The sequence below is a fragment of the Notothenia coriiceps genome, unplaced genomic scaffold (genome assembly GCF_000735185.1).
Source record: "Notothenia coriiceps isolate Sejong01 unplaced genomic scaffold, NC01 NC01_scaffold00012607, whole genome shotgun sequence".
In the NCBI taxonomy this organism is placed as follows: Eukaryota; Metazoa; Chordata; class Actinopteri; order Perciformes; family Nototheniidae; genus Notothenia; species Notothenia coriiceps.
The window spans coordinates 67478-91394 of NW_011345308.1; the positions used below are offsets into that span (position 1 = coordinate 67478).

The window sequence follows — 23917 nt, forward strand, 5'->3', positions numbered from 1 at the left end:
CACACACACACACACACACACACACACACACACACACACACACACACACACACACACACACACACACAAAGACCACATGATAGTTGGCTTTTTGAACTTCTGCTGAGCCCAGACTCTGCAGAGAGAAAATGTGTCTGTAGTTCCCTTTCTACTGGTCATCACTTCCTGAGGAAAAGGCATGACCACACATCACACAAGTCTCTCTTCTCCTGTCACTGTCACTTGGTTGCTGGTCTGTGAACTGATGCTGAATCCTCTGAATGTAAGCAGGAGAAACAGGGTGAGTTGAAAGTCCTTTATCCTGTGTGTGTGTGTGTGTGTGTGTGTGTGTGTGTGTGTGTGTGTGTGTGTGTGTGTGTGTGTGTGTGTGTGTGTGTGTGTGTGTGTGTGTGTGTGTGTGTGTGTGTGTGTGTGTGTGTGTATTGTAATTAATACTTACACCAGTCTCCTGCTACATCTCATATCGTCTATAGGCTGTCAGATGGCCACAATACATCCATTTGTACTTTTAAGCGTGTGGTGTGTCTATTTCCAGTTTATCTCTTCAAAAATCACTGAGATAATATGTCTCGGACAGTTTTGTTCAAAATGGAAGCTTGTCTGAGGATGTGTGATAGTAAGAAGCATGATTAAGCTAAAAAAAAACAGCATCCAAACAGCCTAATTAGCAAAAGACTTATCACATCTTTACTAGGTCATGTGAGGTGACTCGATATTATTCATGTGCCTCAGACAGTCCTCTGTCATATTCTTTGTGTTCTTTTTTGTTTTTTGTGTAAAGGCACAAACCAGGTGCTCCTAAATAAAGACGTTTAAGTTAGATTTAGACATGAAGCTGCTGTTATAGTAATATCTTCAACAGTATGTCTAACCTGTGTGTGCATGTTTTTTTTAATGTCAGCTGAAAGGATTCTTTTCTTTAATTTGTGCCCATCTGTAAAACATGTTGCCTGCCCCTTAATCGGACCTCTGGTTGACCTGATGTTTATCGTTGTTACACTTTCCTAGCTTTGGAAGCTGAAAGACAAAAAAATTGATAAGAAATCAAATAGTAATCAGAGAGTGAGTGCTGTTTTACTCGAAGCTCCGCCAAGCAGACAGACATCATGGTATCTAACCGCCCACTGTGTCGAGCTTTGAAGTTTCATGAGTAAATTCAGTACCAACCTAGCAAGTGGGTTTTCAGGTGAGAGTAGACTCTCGTTTCTGTCGATAGAGCAGTCCAGACCTCTGGCTGACACCTTGGTTGAGCTTGGTTTTCCATTACTCTCGTGTTTGATCATGTATGAGCAGAAGGGGAAGGCCCTTTCAGGTAATTCTGCCGATAGTGGCTTCACACCACAGGAGTCAGAAAATGGGTTCATTTCCCAAAGAGTTAGGTAGGCAACGTTTTTTATAATACATACTGACACTGAGCGAAAAATCAGCTATTTACAAATAAAGCCCAGAATTTACACAGCATTTCATTTGTCTGTGTCTTCATTGACAAACCAAGCAGAAATTGAGCATTTTTCTATGTTTCAAAGAAATTGTGGCGAGTGTAAGGCAGACGTGCAGGCGGGCATATCTCTGTTCTAATCACTGACACTGAACCACATTCAGTTTTTACATGAAGAGGTCAGGAAGTCACAAAGGGCTATGCACTAACTCTCTCTCTCTCTCTCTGTCACACATACACATTCATATACATGGCACAAATGTGATAACTCAAATGGCTTACTGTGCGGAAAAGAACATTAGCGAAAAAAGCCAGCCTTCTTTTGAGGGGAAATCTGCAACATGTCTTTGTGTCAGGATGTTCTGAAGGCAGCAGTAAGAAAACAAATGTCTTAAGATGAGCTAAATTAATCAGCTTTTTTAAAGGGCACATATTTATATATACCTACGTGCAGTTCACTTCACTTGCTATAGTATAAAAGCCACATTTTCTTCTAGCAACCCAAATAACTTCCAGCAACTATGTCACAATATCAAAAAGTGTTTCCAACAGTAGTTTAGTTCGAGCGACTGTCTCTCTGTCACTCTGACGTTAACGGCGTAGTTCTCACCCTCATAGAGTGAGCATAGTTTTGATTTAAACAGAGAAGATAAAGCCTCAGAATGCTGCGGGGCAGGTTTTGTCTTTGTCTCTCACTTCATAAATATACCAGAACGGCTTCTGTGTTTGCTTCTCTCATGCCCTTAACTAGTCCTCACCCTGTAAATGTTCTTTGCTTGACAGTTAAAGTAGTTAATGTGTAGGCGTTTACAGTAGGAGTCATGTACCCCTTCGGAAACTTGTGATGCTACTGGATTGGCAGGGTCTATTCACTGTGAGTTCTTTGCTTTCTCCTCGTCTTTTTTTCTCCTCAGTATTTTCACTCTTTTGAGTTTCATGTTTCCTGATAGAAAGCTACATTTCCTAAATTCAATGAAACTCCACATTCAAAGGTACAAAAAGGACACTTTCTGTGCACAAATATGATCCATGGCCTTTGCATAAATCCATCTTTGGACACAATTTGATGCTGTTCTGAAGAAATATGAAAGTTAAAAAACATTTCATTGGTTTTGCAACTTTGTCCCCGAAGGTAAGATTTCACATCTTTCGGTTTGAGTTATTCTTTTTCTTTCTGGACTGCTGCTTTCAGACTTGGAGTGCTACTGTGTTCCCTCTCGTGACATTAACATTACATTATATTTTGTTTCCTGATCTACTGTAGCTGTTGTTGGTCAGTCTTTTGTTCAACCCACTCCCACTTTAATTAATATCTCTTTTCATTTAAAGATCCTTAAAGCTTTTGCTTGAAAAGGTTGTTATTCTTTACTGTATTTGTCTGCTTGTACACACACCATCCCACCTCGTCAGTACAGTAGCTTGCCAGACCTGCCTGCCAATTAGCCGTTGGCCTTTTGTCATTATGTCATGACTGAGGCAATAGCTGACAGAAAGCACTCCTACACGCTATACTTTTACCTGGGAGACGAGTTTTGACAAGTGGAAATCTGAGAACTGGCCGGAGACACCGGCGTACATGTCACGCACGTGCTCACACACACACGCACAGACATCTTTGCAAACACAAAACTCACTGCATAAACCTTACTAATCATCCCTCACTTTTTACAATGTCTGACAGGGTGTTTGCCCACACAGCACTCACGGATACAAACATGTTGTATTCAATAGATTTTCTTCAACAGCGCTTTACCCAGGAAATAAGTTACAGTACAAACTTGTTTTCACCTTTGATTACGACATGATTTAAGCACTTTGGTTTAACTGCCGACTGCAGCCGCCTACCTTTTTTACTCTCTAATAAATTATTTAATAGTCGGCTGAGTGCACAGCATGAATGTTCTAACACAAGGGTTTTTTCTTGAAGGCTCTGGGGTGCAGTTTGATTTCTGGAAGGGGTCTTGGAACTCGCTCTACTGTATGTAACCCCTTTTCACTTGATCTCTTTGGCCCTTTAGCTCTCTCTCCCACTAGATGTCTCTCTCCTTATGATAACTGGATGCCAACCAGAACACAAGTCGCTCCGCTGCTTCTTCTATTTTAGGTTCGGATTGAATGGCAACTGGCCAACAAATGGAAAAATAACCAGGTTTCTATGGTTATTAATAGTCAGCGTATTCCCCCTCTGCTGCTTCCAAGACAGTGGAAGCTGCAACCTGCGAACACACACACACACACACACACACACTCTTTCTTTCTCTTGTTCTGAAACAATGTCAGAGTCAGTGTGAATTTTAAGTGGATCCCCTACTTATTTTTGTTGCCAATGTCGAACAAGTAAAAAGGAAACAATAAGTAGAGAGAAGAGGATGTTTGCTGCACGGGGATGTTTTGCCAAGTAATTTGGAGCCATTTCAAGCCCTACCTGGTGCTGCCGTGCCATCCGACTATTGCTATTTTAGTTACGTATTGTTGCATAATTCATCGAATTCTTTGTTACATATTTTTCCAAATCAGGCACTCGAGGTTGATTAGAGGAGGTTTATTTTGAGACTCGTGTTGGTTACAAAAGGTTGGCAGGCAAGGCGGTTCAGTGTACAGACCTTTTACTTAAATAATTATTTATACCCTGGTTTGTCTTTTCCTTTTCAGAGTGTCTTTAGTTGAAATCAAGGTCAGGATCCAAGCATGGCTTCCTCCTCCTTTTTTTTTTTATAAATGAAAGAAGCGTGGGAATGTTTCCAGTATTGAATTTCAGAAAGACATACGGGACGCAGACTTCACTCCCAAGAAAAAGTATTCTGCCTTTAAATTTAGCGTGAGAGCACTTTTAATTAAACCAGAACGAAAATCATAATATTTTCAGGATAAGTCTGGTTTATTTTCTGCTTTTCGTCTAGACCTTTCATAAAGTCTTACTGACAAAGATCATGGCAGTATCCAAACCCTGGTGATTTGTATTCCTCTGTGCCACAGAGCTCCAGTGTGGACCTTAAACTGAAACACATACATCCACCACACAGACGCACTGTATTGGTTCCTTCATTACGCTGAACATTGGTTCCTCAGACACCATCCTGCTGAATTTTTAATGTGCATTTTCAGTAGGAAAATTGGGATTACGGTTCGGTGCTACATCGAAAGCGACATATCTTGCCAAAATGTACATTATCAACTAGATCTTCTACTGATTTATGCATCACCAAACAACTTTGCACAAACGTTCCCTGATATTAGAGCACGGTTTGCTTACGTGTGGACTGTAGTAACCTCTGATGATTGGACTTTGACAACCTCGGCTCATTCCTCTCTCCAATAATGTGTTACCAACTGAGTTAGTTATTAGAAAAAGCTTTCATTCATTTATATCAACAAATAACTGAATATCTAGAGTGGGCTGTGTGGTTAAAAAACAAGTTTCCAAGACTTTCTAAATGTTGATTAAGCTAATCTTCGATATTAGGATTTCTCTGAACAGAAAAAGGGTATGATGCTAGTGACATTCTTCTTCCTATGAAAATCCCATTAAAACTCCTAAATCAACAATAAATTGATCTAACAGTATTTTATGTGGATCAAAAACTATTCAAACATATCAGTGAACCACACAAGTGCCCTGTCTGACTTGCTCCTTCATTATGATGAACCTGGGTGTCATTTTTTGTCAATCCAAGTATTGTCCTGCTGCTATAAAGACTTGCCTTTGCACCAAATCCACAGCAAGAAATAGTGTCCAATGTTTACATTTATTATTTAGCCTACTGTTCAACCAAACTATAAACATCTGAAGTGTTTTCAAAGATTTACAAATAACAATAAAATCACTAAGCGTTAAAAGGTTCAATGTTTCAGCCATTTTCCACAGATCCTAAATAACAATCAGTAACACATTTCAACATTCAGAAGCAACAGTCTGTCCCTCTTTAAAAGCTAGAATCCTAAATCCTTGGCCCCAGACAGACTGAGGCTCAAACTGTCCTGCTCTCTGTGTCCTTTGTTGGGCAATCACATGGCGAGCCACCCAAACATCAGCAGCAGGAGAAGATGTTTTGAGGAGAAAAAGACTTTCCTCAGTGCCAGAGTTCGCCTTGTACTCGCTGTGACACAATCCGCCTCCCTGTTTACCAGATAACAAACTCACTGCAGGAACACACTCGTGATGGTTTGGATTGGGTGTGAATGCATGCTGGGTATGATTTGCGCTTTTTCAAACAACTTATTTGATCATTAACACTATGTTCAACGCAGCATGTCTATATATTTATTTTCATCTCCTCTGATTCCCTTATCTTCTTCATCTCATTCGTTCTCTCCAAGTGTTCCTCTTCCTCCCCTCCCCTCTCTTGTTCTTTAAGTTGTTTTCTTTTAACAAGGCCACATATGGTCTACAAAGAATATTGCATCAGCAGCTGTCCCTTCACTGCTTCCTCTCTCTCCGCAGCAGACATGGTGGACACGCAGCAACTCCTCTCCTGGCCTGTTAGTTTCAGTCTGAGCGCCGTGGACCTGTCAGAGCTGGACGACAGCTCCCACTCCCTTGACATGAAGCATTTGTCCACGTTAGACTACGCCTCCATCTCCTCCTCCTCCATCCAGTCCTCCCTGTCTCCCCCGCTCGTATCCTCCATCTCCTCTGCCTGTGGCGCCTATGACCCCAGCCCGCCGCAACACGAAGAACAACTGACCAACATGGACTACACAAACATGCACAGCTACAGGATGGAGGCTGACACGCACAGTGAGTACAGTCTGTGTCGTGAACCAGGGATAATTCAAATCATCCAGTTTCTTCGTGCTTATTAAATGCTAATTAAGCTTAGCAGCCAAATTTCACTTGCAGAAGTTTCAGAAACTGAGTGGGCATAGAAACGTTTTAATGTGAAAACACTTGCAATACACATAACAGGCACAACATTTACAGAGTTTGTGAAAGTATTCATTTGTACCTGTGCTTAAACATGAGAACAGTGATGGCCAATGTAGTGCTATGTTTAAATAGCACCAAACATGAATATTGAAATAAGAGGTGAAGTACTGAAGTTTACATTTTCCGTTTGTCTGCCTACTTTTTTTTTTTTGCTGTCAGATTTGATAAAGCTTGAGCCGGAGTCGCCGCCGCAGTACTCTGACAGTCCCGTGTTCTCCAAGATCACGGACGAAACGTCGGCGTCAGCACTAAACATCGAGTGTCGTGTGTGTGGAGACAAAGCTTCGGGGTTTCACTATGGCGTCCACGCCTGTGAGGGCTGTAAGGTAGGACTGAAATAAATCTGATGTAGACATGATAATGAGATGTATAAACAAGTGTTTCAAACAGTTGATTACATCATACTATGGTGGCAACTAGTAACTATATTGATTCTCAAATAATCTGTAGATTATTTTCACAATCAAACAGGTTCCCTTTGATTTTTTATGTAGTTCAACTGCAAACATTCTCTATACTAAAAGAAAAAGAAATGTGCCATTCTGTCGACTTCAGCTCAATATTCTACTTCACACTGAGCAGACTTCCTCTTTGCTTTTCGAGGCTACAGATATCTCCTACTTGAGAATATATTATGCAGTATGTCAGGGTCATTTTACCGTCAGCAAAGCTTGACTGTCAGAATTTATGTGAAGTTTTCAAAGGAATTGTTTGGACAAAATCATCACTTTTTTGTCTTTATTTCTTCCTTTCCTTAGAAATTCTGGCTAGATGCTTATTATGGCTTATATTGTAGTGCACAGCAGTGGACAGCTGCTCTCAATGCGCACAATGAAAAAGAAATGCCCCCCTATATTTTTTTTTATGCCAGGAATTTGCTTTGCTTGTAAGTAACACATTTGACTGGAGATGGTTAAGTTTTGTTTCTATGCCAGTCTTTCATTTTCTGTCACCATGTGTCACTCTCGGGTGAAACGTGTTGATGGAATAAATAATTCTGTAATGCATTTTTTTCCTCTTTTTGAAGTCTGACGATCTAACCACAAGCCCCATACACTTTCCACTCTGCGCGGGCTCAGCACAGGCTTTTGCTTCTGCAGCCCATAAGCTCTGTGTGTGTTGTCTGTCAGGGTATAAATAACTAATAGAGTGTGGGGGAAGTTTCACACATATTTCCACTTTCTTTGAAACTCTGAGGGGTAATAAGAAGAGGAGCTATTGTATGGTGACATGTTAGAAAAAATTACTCGGTATGCTTTTCTTTTGTTTACTGTAGTTTCAAGAAGTTTATGAGTTTTCAAGAAGACTGAATTTATTCAGATAAGTTGGTATTAAAGCTACTATACACACTGTGTTTATTTCACCCTTCAAACTTTTTTTGCAGTATTAGAAAATTCACCTCTAAACCTAAGAGTTTTAAAAGAAAAATGTATATTTGGTCCAATTAGATGACTTAATACAAATTTCGATTTAGCATTCATTATTAACATAATATTAATAAAAAGGTTCACAATGAAACCTCTCCAAAACCTTGACAGTCACCACTTTCTGAAGTAACTCAATGCAGAACATGAACTACGTTACTCAATGATATTGTCTTTTGTTATTTTTGTCAGAAATGCCATGAAAAGACCCAAAACAACCTGAGTGATACTTAAAAGTACTGTCTGTGCAGCCAAAGCCTGATATATCTAATCCCTCCAAAGATTGTTAGAAACACACCAGTGAACCAGTGACATGTTCTTTATTACCAAGAACACTGGCACTGAGGTTTATTTTTGACTCTATATCACATACGCATAAACAACAAGCAATAAGACTCCCTCCAACAATTATTTTTTTATATTTTATAACCTGCCCCGCAGCATTTTATATTTTTTACAAATAAAATCATGCTGGTGACAAAAAGTCTATGACATAAAATAAGAAAAATCGGTTTCAGTCTATGAGATCGTTATGCGAGATGTTAACACTGATATGTGAGATTACATGCCAATTTTTCAGATCAATTAAAGAAAGAAAAAATGGTGGGGGTATTTATTTGTGTTTATGTATGACCTCAGAGATGTGGGCACTTACTACACTCTTCCCTTGGTCAGCTTCGATATATTTTAACTTTTTCCTGTGTGAATGTGAAAGTTTGTTGAAAATAAGTGAAATACAGAATGTATCTAGGCTTATTATACAATACTACTATAAACAACCACTAAGCCCTGACTGTGACCATAGGCATGAACCAGCACCTATCTGACACTGTCAAAACTGTTAGATTTAATACAAGTCACAAGGCTCTTAGTCCCAGTCACACTGTACCTCAGAGGCTGGGAGAAGGTAAGGTACAGCGGCCATTGTTCTGCTCGAGTCCCAGGGGAGACTCACCAGAAGAGGGGGTCAGCCAAGCAGGCAAACACTTAATTGTTTCACAACAGCAAACATTCTTTATTGAGGTGGAGCCTTGACCCCCTTTGACTTCCTTGTTCTTTAAATAACCTACAAATAAAAGAGGAACATCTGTGGATCATAGGAATGCAGATGCCAAACACCCCAGCTTTCACGTATTTGAATCAAAGAAGCATACAAATCAATTCTTCTCAGGTTTTTCTATTCATCCCTCCATTAACTCTCTTAGTCAGTGTAGACAAACACCACAGCCGTCAATAAACCTGTGTGTAGGAGTGTGTTGGCAGGTTGACCATTGCTACATAGTTACTAGCTGAGATAAGCTCGAGTCTTATGGCTCCTTTGGTCCTAAGGTTGAAAACACACAAATCCACCCTGAAACACAATCTGCTTTAAAACACACTCGTGGGCAGAGTGATTGACTTCCTCGCAGATTAGAAACAGCCAGGTATCTAATCTGCATCTATCTACCAATAGATGCTCTATGGAGCACCTACACAAACCACAAACTTAAATCAGATGATGCTTTATTATTGTGTATAATTAAGGCACACGCAATGCTAGGAAAAACATTGTTCCTTACCTATCTCTATATAGTCTATTAATCCTATTTTTGTATAATTTTTATCCGACTCAGTTTGATTAAAAGCAGCAAAATTAACAAATAGCAAATGCTTCACAAAGTGTGATATTTTTAGTGAAACTCTCTGAACTAATTGTCTCTCTTCTCTTGCCTCTAGGGTTTCTTCAGACGCACTATCAGGTTAAAGTTGGTGTACGATCATTGTGATCTTCACTGTCGCATTCACAAGAAGTCCCGCAACAAATGCCAATACTGTCGCTTCCAGAAGTGCCTCAATGTCGGCATGTCACACAACGGTAAGATGTTCATACTGTCACACACTTACACCTCAGTGTTCAATCACAGTATGTACGATGTGCTTGATCCGTACGGAGATAAACAAACAAAGCTTTACTACGAGAAGAGATCTAAAGTTCAGGTTCTGTACATTCAGGTGTTTTTATTTTCTAGCACCCTCCTTTACGCTCACTATAAATGAGCAGACGTAGCTCAAAAAGCAAGATCTTCTTTGAAATTTTGTCTCAGGAAACAACTTCTTGCAGACCAACTCCTTTGATGCCCTCTAAAAGCGAGAGATACACCTTCACCACACTGCTGCCCATTTTGGTCTTTGAGGTGTGATGGTAATATATGCAGCATCAGCAGTTACACCACTGCTGTATATGTTGCTTGTTGCTTCCGCTTTGGCTTTCGACCCGTATCGTATGATTCAGTTCCCAGCACTCCTGCCATGTACCTGCCAGCCCCAAAGGCATTATTGAAAATGAAATACAGTAAAAGCTAACTGTTCTAGTTAATGTGCAGTTTCTCTGAACATATTATCGTCACAGTATTAAATAGTGTGCTGAATTTACCAGGATAAAATGCCTTTTTGTTCCCCAACAAATATTTCTCCTTAAAATACCATAAGATTTAAATTCAAAGATTTTCCTTAAATACTTAAATACTATTTTCCTTAAGGCTTAAAAAATAGCTACAGTGAAGCTTGCCATTCACAAACAATTGCTATGATCATTTTTAAATGATTACAAAACAGGTTTCCACACAAACTGATAACATCATTTGTAAATGTGTCCAATCAAATGAAATGAGCACATCGTTTTCATCAGGGTAGAGATGCACAGAATACAGCCTGAGTCCTAGTAACTGCACAACAGGATGGTAACACATGTTCATTTGTTTGAACTTATTTGAACTTTGCCCTCTGCACTGCCTGACAAGCTGAAGTTTTCAGAAAACATCCCCCTGTCAGTTCAAGAGAAATCACATACTGTACATACAACTCATTTATTTGCCATCGTTGTGACGGTGCACTTGTAGTTTTGTTTTGTTAGCATTTGATGGCCACATTGACTGGCACGACTGTAGCATGTTTTGATATGAAGGACTGGGCCTCTGCAGGTGAGTTTCAGTACAGACCTGCGACTGTGTGGGTGTGCACAGGTTGCACTTGATTGACCTGACTCTCCCAGACTGAACCTGTTAGGGAGGGACAACTTGAAACCTTCCCTCTTTTGATATATGAACTTGATGACCTATGAAAATTCTGAGCATAGTGGAGCTCAATTTAAATCTTAAAGTCTGTAAGTAAAAGGTTGGTAGAACCCTTTTGGTGGGGACCCTCCTATTTCCTTACTGCTGCTTGACTCTTGCAGCCTGTCTGAGATTGTTTTCATGGAGTGCGTTAGTTTTGAGAAAGGGCTTTCCAGTTAGAGCTTTTTATAAGGAATTGTTGGTAGTGTGATCCCTAATGTTAGCCATGAATTGCTTTTGCTTGTAGGGAGGTATTATCTCATCTCATGGTGGTGGTAATACTGCATTGTTTGCTTCCTAGGGCAAACATGCTATTGTGTTTGTCTTTCAAGCTGACCTTAAGGCTAGGTGACTGGTCCACACATACCCGGCGCCAGAACAAATCTAAAGAGAGGGCATATGATTTTCATGGGAGGGCACACAAAACCGGCATGTGCCCCGGCCAGTGTCGGCGCCAGAGATATTCTTTTAGGGGTGCTGTGGGGTAGCTTGACGTTTCATAGAGGGTGCTCAAGCATGTAGGGTTTCCCATTAATGTACCGGCGCTACAGTGGAATGTTCTACCGGCGGCAACACTCCCCACACAAATACACAAGGTACCCGCGACTGTTACAATGAAGGCTCGATAATCAGCTCACGACATATAGGTAAGCAGGGGTAAAGTGCTATTTTTGGGGGGTGGACCTATCCTCATCTAGGGGGGTCCGGGGGCAAGCTCCCCCGGGAAGATTTGTTTTTAAATATTGAATCTGGTGCACTTTGAGAGCAAAATGAAGAGATCTATGGATACATCTCTCAAAACCCATATGAAACAGAACTGTAAACAGATTTTCTATTTCTTTATGGATATTTTACAAATCACTCCCCTTTTAAACTATATTCTTGTTTTAGAGACTAGATGATATACCTACTGTATGTCAAGTATTTCCTACTTGTATTTAATTTATTACTCTTATATTACTATCTGACATCACATACATCGTAGCATTAAAGTTCACAGTTCATTTATAATAAAAAAAAAAATTATATATATTTTTTCATTTGATATAAATAAATAAAAAACTTGTTTATTGGGGAGGGCAGGAATGTCAAATGGGAGGGCCTGGCCCACAGCGCCGGGTCTGGGTCCACATTTCAAAGGCTTACACACTGTCAGGCTGTGTGGGCGTTATAATCTGCATATACAGCTCCACAATGGATGTTAATCCACACATTGTCAGCCCAGTTTAGCACATTATTTCTAGTTTAAATATGCAGTTTGTTGGATCAATACAGATTATCCATTCTTAACTTTACACTTGCTTTGAATCTAAAGTGAGCATATTTCTTTCCCCATATTTTATCCTATTCTATATTCTAGATGGAAATGTATTTTTCTACATGAATGGGTTAAACTGCTATAATAGGATAACGGGTTCATACTAGAAACTACATTGGTTAGTTTCTTCCTGCCGCTTTATCTCTCCCCCTGACCCTCCTTCTCTTATATCACGCTACTGTTATTTCATAAGGCACAGCCGGTTCTTTGAAAGTTTGCTCTGTGTGGGTTTTTAATTTATCAATGATTGTCATCTCAGAGTACATAGACCACAACTGATTTCTCCAAGCTGCTGTGTCACCGCTGTGGGCTGGTTGCCAGTTTGTGGTAGGGCAACTTTAGTTTGTATTCATTTGCTTAAGGTGTGCATTCATCTCACAGTCAGCATTACAAAATCACATAGCATTAGAAGCTGGGCACGGGCTTCAATGGAAGATAATTAATGACTTCCTCTAACAGTAAAAAAAGAGTTTAACCATTTATCAACTTAGTATCAAATGTCCATTGGTAATATAATAAAATGTTTTCCCTATATCTTATTTAAGATCTAGATGATATACCTACTGTATGTCAAGTATTTAGCAACTTGAAAAAACAATTTTAAACTTAAAGGGGACCTATCATGCAAAATGCACTTTGTGATTTCTTTTATACATAAATATGTGTCCCCGGTGCGTCGGGGAACTCACGCAGCGTCAGAAAATAAAACCCTCTCTCTTTTCCTCCGTACCCAAATCTTTTAAGAACGGGTGTAAAACGAGCGGATACAGATTTGCTGCCGATCTGACGTCAAATCGGCAGCGGACCCACAGACAGTTGCCATCAGAAACAATGCCTGACGTGTTTTGGACATCTTTGTTTACATTAGCAAGCCTCGTTAACACTGTAGAGCACATGTGTTTAAAAAGCAGGAAATAAAAAAGGAACTCACCTTGTGATAAACCTGCAAGAGAAAAAGCATTTGAGCTCATACTGTTTCAGAAATAATTCTTGACGTGGTTTAAACAGGATGGCGTTTTATCAAAAGCGAATTTAACTTTATCTCCTGTAGAATTTTGATCAGGCATTAGCTCCGCCTCCTCTTCTTTCTTTTTTTCAAGCTAAGGGTGGCAGCATGAGGCATGGCTACAATGGGTGAACTGTTTGGTATTTTTTTTTAAAACTTCACAGACATGTTTTGTATAGGTATGGTCCTACAATATCTTTTTCAAATAGCATGATAGGTCCACTTTAAGTAATGGAAATCAATTTGTTAATTTGTTGTAAAAGATATTGTGTTTTCACTGAAATAAATTGAGACACTTGAAACTGAACCTTAAAACGTTTTTAAAGTAATACCAATGTCAAGTTATGAAAACAATAACATTTCAAACAGCATTTTAGGCCAACTGTCAGCTGATTTAACACCATAAAATAGGTCCTAAAGCAAATAAATGTTTCCATGTCTTTCACAAAAACAACCTATCCACTTTGAAATGGACCTGGTTCTGTTGTAAGTTATTTGTAAATGTTCAATGTAATAAAACCTGTTGCAACAGCTGGAGAAAGGGAGGAAAAAGAGACTTGTGTAAATATGTAAGATCGTTTTTCAGGTTTTTTTATGAGCTGTGTAAACATCATAACCAATAAATAATACACACGCCTATTATTAAAGAGAAGTACATACATATAATAAGTGCTTGATCCGACACGCCTCATAAAACCACAGGAGGAACAGTTGCCAATGCTGCAACTAGAGAAGTTGTCTGAGCAGTAGTTGCATGTCAATTAAATTCAGAAAGCTTTGATTTCCCTGTGATCCCCTACAAATGTATACAGACATTTCACCCATCTGAAATCAGTCTCTCCATATATTAATGCCATTTATTGTATAACAAGTTGTATGTTTGCTGTAGATAGCAGGTCATTTTGTGGACATTAGCTGGTCGACCTGGTTCATTGATCACCGTCCAAACATATGAGTTGTAATAAAGAAATTAAACAACCATGGCGGCAACCATGTATATCTACACTTTAGTGTATACATTCATTCCAACGCCACATTAGCAGCTTAACAGCCAGTGTTGCAGGAGCTTTGCCTGCATTTTAGAGATCACGCTAAATGGCTTTGGAATGCTAAACTTTGTGAGTGGATTTTGTGAGCATGGCGTACAGTAACATGTTTTTCAGTTGAATGTTAAATACAGACTGTTAACTTGATAACTTGACAACAGGAAGAAAAACACTAAGGGTTTGTTGGTTATCTTAAAATATTAAGAAAAGTGTGGAGAAATGTCAAAAGGTGGCTACATGTAACATTTAGTTTGTTATGTACAAATGTGTGTTTATCTGTATTATTATTCTTGTTTACAGTGTGTTTCTGTGTGTACTCTTATATCCTGTGTCTACCTGTGTCCATTTGTGCGCTAATGTGTGTTTCCGTCTGTCGGTTTTCTTCCCCAGCCATTCGCTTTGGCCGGATGCCTCAGGCGGAGAAGGAGAAACTTCTAGCTGAGTTCTCCTCTGACATGGTGCACATGAACCCGGAGGCGGCTGATCTGAGGGCTCTGGCCCGGCATCTGTACGAGGCCTATCTGAAAAACTTCCCCCTCACCAAGGCCAAGGCCAGGGCCATCCTCTCTGGGAAGACCGGAGACAACGCGGTAAGCACCACTGCCTTAAATCTATTTAGCTTCTTCTTTTTTTTTAAAGGTGGGGGAGTGCTGCATATCGCCTTCATAAGCCAAATACCTTTTATTGAATCTTCTACTTGAGGAGCGCTTTGGTAGCCGAGTGGATACAGCACATGCCATTTAACCGCAGCGGTTTCTATTCCAGCCTCGGGTCCTTTGTTGCACGTCACTCTCACTCTCTCCCCAGTTTCTAGATCTGTCAGGTCAGATAAAAGCAGAAATGGCAACAAAAAAAGGTCAGAAAATATGTTTCATATCAGTCTGGGAAATATCATAAGAAACACATTTGTACATTTATACTGTCCATGATGTCAAAAAGACAGACGGAATTTGATACTATATAATTTCCAAAATATAGGGCATAAAAAAGTGTTCTTAACTATGAAAAATGTATCTTCACTTACACATTAATTATATCACAAAATGACCAGAATTCTCTCCCATGTGCAGCTTTAAGTTTCACATGAATCAAGCAGATCGATGGGAAAAAAGAATACATGTTTGACGTGAAGAAGTAGCTTTTTACTTCAAATAGTTCAACGTTATATCACATTAGGTCTTTTCAGGCTGTTAATGCTGCTCAAACAGGAACAGTGGATTGACTGCTTTTACATGCCTTGGCTGTTATCAAACACATCAGATTACAGCGGTCAAGCTATGCAACAGGATATATACAGTAATGACTTCAACATGGCTACTCAACTTGTCAAACTAATTTATTAAGACATTTGGTATTTAGAAAAGTGGACTGTAGGAAAACATGTTGGACAAAAGAATGAAAATGTGAGATATCATCTGTATTAGCTCGTAAGGTTTTGCAATATGAAATCTCAGTATTCTAAGGAGACCTAATCAGCAAATCCACATCAACTTAAATGCGATTGGCAGACAGAAAACTGTGGTGTATATTTATTAATGATCAACAAAGTTTGTTTCTGATGATGATTTTAGTCTTGTGGTTCATCTCAGAAATACTGCCATGATACCGTTATTAAACGTATGTTTTAAATAAGGTCTTCCTTTGAAAGTATTTGAATATAAATGTCATGTCATGTTCATCAGTGCAGTGAGGTGTAGTTGAAATATGAGAACACTTTAGTCTAAGCTGAAAACTATGAAGTAAATGCAGTGAGTCAAATGGCCAGCAGCTTTTGATTGGTGCAACTTAGCAGTGAATCAAACACTTCAAAAGACATTATCATTTCATTCAAATAAAGTTTGGATTTGAATAGTGTGACTGCAAATGATACCAAAATGTCAAATGCAGATATATTGCCCTCAAAATTAATTATAATTATTACTGTTAGAGTTTTTTATCTTTCCTCTTTTTATTCCTGTTGTTTCGTCTCCCAGTGAAGTCAGATGAGTTCATGGTCACTCCGCCTCTCTGCAGTCGGATTGTTTTGACTGTTCACTTCAGCGATAGCAGCCACATGGCAACGCATAATCTGTTGGTTTGAGGAAGTCTTGGTTTGTTTACTAAACCGCAGTCAATAATTATCTGTTTAATAACATATTTACATTTGTTTACGTGTGGGGCCTTGATACGAGTAGATTTTTAAATCAACATTTAACTCCAGTGTCACCATTAGAAATATAGCAACTAAACCGTTTTTACATTTCTTAACTAAATACTTACTTACTAAATGTCTTTTTTTATCTGGCAACATCTAGCTTAAGTTAGCTACCATTAGTCAACCTAGACAACTGCTCACCAAGTACAGTATGTGGCAGCCAAAAGGAGCAAGGGTTAGTTTTAACCAATACATAGGAATTCAACCTCGGTATTGTTAGAAAATAATTGTTTTTTTCTTTTTCAAAAGTACTATAAGTGATTTGTTTTCAAATCAGGGCCCTGATCTTCTTTACAAACTCAGATTCTACTGTGAGCTAATAGTAGATTACTGCACACACGCATCACATACTGTATATATCTGATTCCATCACATTATTTGTTTGCTGTACTTCCCTTTTCTATGTCTTAAACTTTTCACCTCTTGAAAAGGAAGATTTAAGTATTTGAAAGGCACTATTCATCATTCAGGCCGGTGCATGTCTTTGTCAGTGTTTCAATAAAGAGTAAGAGCGACTTTAACTTAGTTATGCTTCATTTACCTGGAAATGTTGTTTTTGTCTGCCACCGACTGCAGCAAAGATTGATTTGCTTTGTCCGTCGGATGTATGAGATGTGTAGTGTTTCCTTTTTCTGTTCTGACGTATGAGATGTGATCAAAGTGCACACACAGTGCATTACATAGCTCACGTGTCCTCAGAAAACCTGCGAGGAGCTGCTCTTTCATCTCTGTGTTCCTTTTCCACCGGCTCTTTCTCACCTGCAATCGTCTCTCTTCTTATTTCTCTACCTGCAGCCTTTTGTCATCCATGACATGAAGTCTCTAATGGAAGGAGAACAGTTTATTAATTGTAGGCAGATCCCCATAAAGGAACACCACCACTACCAGCAGCAGCAGACCTCCGCCCTAGCAGCTGGACTCGGAGGTTAGAAACACAATAACGTCATGATGTGGAGATGTTAGAAAGTCTGTTTTGGTATAATTCTCTTTCTTATCACTAAATATCTATCAAACCCAATCATTAAAATGTACTCTAACAATGTTACCTTCCTTGTTTAAATGCCTTCAAACTTTGGCTGCTCTTTGCACATTCAACTGAAACGCCTCATAAGGGACTAAAGTTTCTTTCTGTGCATATCTCATCTGAATCCAGGCATCACAGGAGCTCACCAGGGGTCAGAGTATGGCTTTCTCGGAATGACGAGCGAAGAGGGACCCCAAGACGCTTTGGAGCTGCGTTTTTTCCACAGCTGTCAGTCACGTTCGGCCGAAGCAGTGAGAGAAATTACGGAGTTTGCAAAGAGTATCCCAGGGTTCAGCGAACTGGACCTCAATGATCAGGTGAGAAACATGAAGACTGCTGCTAATCCATTCTGTCGACATATGAAGTTTCTTACAAACTATCACTTCTAAAGATCTGATGAGCATCAACCCTTCACCCTTTCCCAGGTGACTTTGCTGAAGTACGGTGTCATTGAGGTTCTAATCATCATGATGGCGCCTCTGATGAACAAAGACGGGACCTTGATCTCCTACGGACAGATCTTCATGACGCGGGAGTTCCTCAAGAGTCTCAGGAAACCTTTCAGTCAGATGATGGAGCCCAAGTTTGAGTTCTCAGTCAAGTTCAACATGCTGGAGCTGGACGACAGCGAAATGGCGCTGTTTCTGGCTGTCATCATCCTCAGCGGGGGTGAGTGGTGTTCCTACAGGATATGTTGGAGATGTCATCGATCATAGGAGAGGAGTTTAGAGGTTTCGTTTGATCCCATACTCTGTCATTTAACATGGAGCTGCAGCCATGATAGATATAATTGGAGGGATGAAACCCCTCTTTAATGGTCCCACATGCAGAGCACACAGCACACACAGTGAACTTTGGCCTCTGCATTTAACCCATCCGGATGCTAGTACTAGGAGCAGTGGGCAGCTAATGCACAGCGCCCGGGGAGCAATGGGAGTGGGGGGAGAAGGGGGTTTTCCGGTGCCTTGCTCAAGGGCCCCACGGCAGGGCCCAGAAGGTGAACTGGGACCTCTCCAAGTAGAAGTCCACACTCCAAATTTAGGTCTGTCCGGGGACTTGACCCGGCGACCCTACGGCTCACAGTCCAAGCCCCTACTGACTGAGCCACTGCTGGACGAGAGAGGGTTGTAATAAGTTACATATTAGCATTACAGTCTTTATATTACATTTTATCAATGGAATAAAAAGTTATCTGATGATTGTTTCACTGTGATTACATTGTAAAACACAAATAAATGCACACACACCTCCACACATTTAAAATGTTGCATGTCAATAAAACTGACAGACCAGTGGCAGCACACAGCGGAGAGCATTAAAACACTGATACTGATCAATGAGGCATAACGTTATTTACACTCTCATCACTCTAACTTATCAATATTAAAGTAAAGTATTTTTAAGGAAATAATTGTTTAAAATGTAAACTTTTGTATGCGTGTGTAACAGCAAAGCGACCTCCCTCACACCCTTTGTGGTTTACTGGTTAGGGTGAGGCCTCTTGATAAAAGTCTGGCCTTGAACCTAATGAGGGAAAAACAATCGGACATTCAGGTCAATTATTTATAGAAATGACAAAGATTAGAGCTTGCAATAAAGATAAGAAGGCTTTGTAAATAGCAATAATACAGCGAGGTCAGGTAATAAGGGTCAGCTCAATTAAGGGCTTTAATAGATACTTAATCAGTCACAAGTATGTCCCTGATGTATCCTCTCTGTAACGCATGTAGACCGCCCGGGCCTGCTGAACGTGAAGCCCATCGAGCAGCTTCAGGAGACGGTGCTCCACTCCCTGGAGCTGCAGCTGAAGCTGAACCACCCCATCTCTCTGCAGCTGTTCGCCAAGCTGCTGCAGAAGATGACCGACCTGCGTCAGATCGTCACCGACCACGTGCACCTCATACAGCTGCTGAAGAAGACGGAGGTGGACATGTGCTTACACCCTCTGCTGCAGGAGATCATGAAGGACTTGTATTAGAACTCCACAGGAGAAAAAAGGACCAAGTGGAGAAAGAGAAATTAAAGAGATTTTATTCTTAAAATCATGACTTGTGAAATGATGACGATGAAGCACTTGTGTGTGTTGAAATAAAGGGAGGTAGCCAGGCTGGATGACTGAAATTGAGAAAGATATGAGGAAGAACAGGACATTTGAAATTAAGGAAAGAAAGACAAATTGTCTAGACAGCAGCATGTGCGTTGAGCGATTGCTGATTCTGGACCTTTTGTGAATGAGTAGGCTACCAAGTTAAATACCAAACTGCCACCTATTGCACCTATTACTGACTTTTTTTTTGGCAACCCAAAGCTTAAATGGTGAATGCGCAAAGCAGCCTGCTTCAAGTGCCTTCAGGAGAAATCACTGTGAATATTCTTACACCACATGTCACACAGTGGAGTATGTGTTGTTCGTGTGCAGCTTATCTACATGTTGCGTTACAACCTTCCTAGGCAGCAGCAGTGTGTACATGCTCCGGAACCTCTGAACGCACACAAAACAATGCACAGAGTCCTTTTTGTTTATGGCATCAGGGTGAGGGTGCTATCTTTTTGAATCAGCTTTATCCAAAGAAAGAAATCAGATTAATGCCTGTAACATATTTTTGTCTCAGCCACCTGCAGAAACTGTGAGAAAGTATGAAGCTAACAAGGCACATTACCTTTTTTTGTTTGCTAAGAAACAGTATATGCCATATTGTGCCTCTAAGATTTGATGTTTGACATATTTCTTGTGGATTGAATGCAATTTTAAAATGATATGTTAAACATGTATAATGTATATTGTATGTTTATTCGTATGTGTTATTGTTGTATGGATGAAATTGTCTGCTTCACATCCTTGTTTTTTTTGTAATTCTTAAGAAGTGGTTGAGTTATAATTTTTACTATGAAATTATTTTTTTCTATGCAAAATGTCTATGTCTGATCAATCAGATATTGTTGTTGTTGATGTTGTTTTATGGGATGGGGTGGGGGTGCTGCCAAACGAATTGTATTAATACCAGTGGCGGGGGAAAAATAAATTTGTTGTAAATAAAATATTTTCTAACTTTTCATTCGAAGTCTTTCTCAAGATGATTTCCTAATGATGTCCTTAAAAACGTTCCAGTCACCCAGACTCTGGAAATGTGTTTCACAGTCATTATATCAGCTGTCATCAGTGTCTCTTACCAAACACTCACACACCCTGTTGGATAGATTGCAACATCTGAACTCTGCTGAAGCGTGCCAGAAACCAAAGTCTGTGTATTCACATTTGATCGGCAAGCTGGAGGTGGTGTTATTTTCCACAGTTCAATGTTTTACGGATGTGCTGGGTTTTTTGTTTTGGTAGCACCAGCTTGTATGCCCTATTCTTTATTAATATGAATTTAAAGAGAGAGCTGAAGAGAAATGGGCTAAAGGCGGGACTTGTTTGGAGTCAAACTCAGGACGATTTACACATCAGGTCACCTCAACACACAGCGCAGGTTCACTGACACAGAGCCGTCTTTTACCTGGCCAAGTCACAAGTCACACCCACAGTAGATGCTTCTCTTCACGTGAGGGATATAAACTGAATATACACCTAATACAATCCACCCTTCGGGATCAACCCCTACAAATGTAAGGATCATTGTGAATTAGATTTTAGTTAGTCGAAGATATTGAACCTAAAGAAACACATATGGGCTTTAAACAATATACAGTATGATACACTGTAAGGGTGTAATCTTTTTTTTGAGATTATAGTGTTTGTAAACATTTATCAATTATTTTAATGATCAGATATCTGTAGAATAATTATTAGGTTGGAAAAACAACACACAATCAGAAAGTTACATTAAAACATACATATGGTTTCTTTTTTCAAACATGTTATCTGAAACTTCTTCTGAATCCTAATCAGAAACGTGTCATCTGATATTACATATGAAACAAAAAAATATTTTTGAAACAGGAATATGTTACTGAAGTCAAGGGTAAGGTGATATTGGACTCTTTTCTTTAAGTATATACTTGGGCCTTTTTCAAATTATAACTGCTTGTAAATGCGCTACAACGTCCCAAAATACTTACATTAGAAAAAATGAGCTCCACTTTGAAAAAGATGCAAATATAATTAAAAACACATACGCGCCAAAGAAAAAAACATCTTCACCAACTTGACAACACATGTGCAGCATTTAAAAAACATTTACCAACATCTAATAAAAGTGTTGTGGGTCATTGTAGTGTGTTTGGCCCTGTCAGCTACTGTATGAGTCTAAACAAAAATGGCGGTTAACAATGAGGAGGAATATGTGTGAGCTGTAAAAGAAGAAAAAGACGAGAAGGAGAAAGCTAGGCCGTGAGAATGTAGCAGATTAAGGAGCAGTATTGCCCCTAAAAATAAGCCTTGGAGTTGGCAGATGATGGGGGGGGATTTCTGGCTCTGACCCGGATGGTCCTGTTGGATGGTTGTTGACGATGATGGTAATTAAATGTGTTCTTTTTGTCAAGTCAGCATATCCTCACTTTGTTACAGCTGGCCTCTGCTGACCAAACCTTGCCAAGATTCCTCAGTAAATCTGCCAAACAAAATGTTCATAAAGTATTTTTCTGCAGTTGTCTGTCCACACAGAGTCCAAAAATAGCGACTTTGATTTACACAAGGAAGTTTTGTTTTTATTTTTGCTCCTTAAGAAACCGCAGCTACAATTTTTTATTCTCTTTTGTTTAACTATCACAAAGGAATTTTACTCCCATCAGGGTGTGACACCTGATATGTGTGTCCTTGCAAAAGGCTTGTTTCTGAAGCGATACACCTGCTACTGAAAAAATAAAACAAAGCTCTGGAGAAATAGCTGTGTTTAATCTGGTGTTTGTATAGAAAACAATTTAGGAATTTATATTATTCTTTAGGAATGTATGTTTAGTTTCAGTAGAATAATTAATGGTGATACCCTGGCTTGAGCCTGCAAGGGGATATTTATTACAATGTAAAGCTATTCTATAGTGTGAAAAGAAGTGTCGATGCACTACTGTATATGTTCAGCATTTCACTGATGATTGGTATTTTAAAATGTTGATTGTCTTTTTCTCTTGTCCTACTTCAATGCCAATAGTAAACTTTTGTAAATATAAATGCTCCTCGAAATATGAATTTTACCATTTGAAAAAGTATAGGCGTGTGGCGCAGTGGACTAGTGCATTGGTGTTGGAACAGGGGGTCACAGGTTCAAACCCCACTGCAGTCAGCATGTCGTTGTGTCCCTGGGCAAGACACTTCACCCCAAATTGCTCCTGTGGGGATTGCCCACAGTATTGAGTATGTAAGTCGCTTTGGAAAACAGCGTCTAACATGTAATGTATACGTATGGTATATGTTTGATAGATTTTAAATTGTTTTATTGAGGAAAATAACAACAGGATTGGAATAAACATTGTTGATTTAGTTTTCTGATCAAACATGAACAACCAGTACCTTGATGAGAAAGTATTAATCAAAAAAAACATTGTCACTCTTGTGACATGACGGTTTTTTCCACCCACTGACATTTTTCTGACATGGTGTTGCTTCACCTGTAACTGGCAGAGCTCATCACGATACCTTAGTCAGGTAGATTTTTTCCAGATGATTCACACATTCACATGCTCCTTAATGCCATTAAATGTCAAAAGTTAAATGTAACGTGATGTAACCTGTAATCTGTTCTGTCACACTGTATGACTCAAAGGAAAACATGTTTTACATCATTCCTAATTAGTTGGTCTAAGTGAAAGGATTTATCTTTTTAATCTCTAATTGCTGTGTAACTTTTTTTCATTTCAACATAACTGTGAGAGATTGAGGAGAGCATTTCGACAAAAAGCGGCTTTTTTAAAATATATAAAAAAGAAGCATTAACTTTGCGCTAGCGGGATGATCTGGGGATTCAATCTGAAACACCAATAAAACATTTAAAAAAGAAAGAAAAGGACTTTATTGTTTTATTTTTATTGAGAGTTTGAGGAAAAGATGATTTTGTTCTCATGTCTGAATTTTTTTTCTTTGGACGGACACTATAATTTAATTTATTTTACTATGTTCAATCTGAATTTACTTTAAAATTTAAAAAAAATCTATATTGATTCTGACTATTCTACATCCAACTCACAGGTTTATCATTGCTTTGAGAAAAAAGATGATTAATTTACCCCTTTTAGAAGTGAAGATATAGTCATTTGTTCTGGGAATGTCATTTTCGAGCCTGAAACTTGAAAAACAGGCTTGGGGCTTAACAGGTTATCTCCTTATCTAACTTTTTTGGAAAAAAGGTAAATAATGCTGCCAGCAACACATTCTCAATATCTCTCAAAATGTCATGCCTTTTTTTCAAGCAACTAAACTGCTAACTGCCTGATTTAAACCAACTAACTCGTCAACTAACTTATCTACTGTATGTAGCTCAAGTGAGGCCTTACAGTGGTGGTGACCCGGGTCCCT

At 39.3% G+C, this 23917-nt stretch overlaps 1 protein-coding gene across 6 annotated transcripts in view; it reads left to right on the plus strand.

Annotated features, from left to right (window-relative positions):
- pparg (peroxisome proliferator-activated receptor gamma) overlaps nt 1–20142 on the plus strand; it is a 28878-nt gene extending 8736 nt beyond the window's left edge. For 2 of the 6 annotated variants that reach the window (XM_010773491.1, XM_010773488.1), the window contains exons 2-9: nt 5880–6176; nt 6525–6691; nt 9506–9644; nt 14642–14841; nt 17241–17370; nt 17599–17786; nt 17895–18138; nt 19200–20142. In XM_010773491.1, coding sequence (XP_010771793.1) covers nt 5885–6176; nt 6525–6691; nt 9506–9644; nt 14642–14841; nt 17241–17370; nt 17599–17786; nt 17895–18138; nt 19200–19447 — 1608 coding nt within the window. In that variant the 5' untranslated portion in view covers nt 5880–5884 and the 3' untranslated portion in view covers nt 19448–20142. Of the gene's footprint in view, nt 1–182; nt 281–5375; nt 5629–5879; nt 6177–6524; nt 6692–9505; nt 9645–14641; nt 14842–17240; nt 17371–17598; nt 17787–17894; nt 18139–19199 lie in introns of those variants that run through there. The other 4 variants (XM_010773493.1, XM_010773489.1, XM_010773492.1 and 1 more) reach the window with 3 other exon arrangements.
- The last annotated feature ends 3775 nt before the right edge of the window (nt 20143–23917 follow it).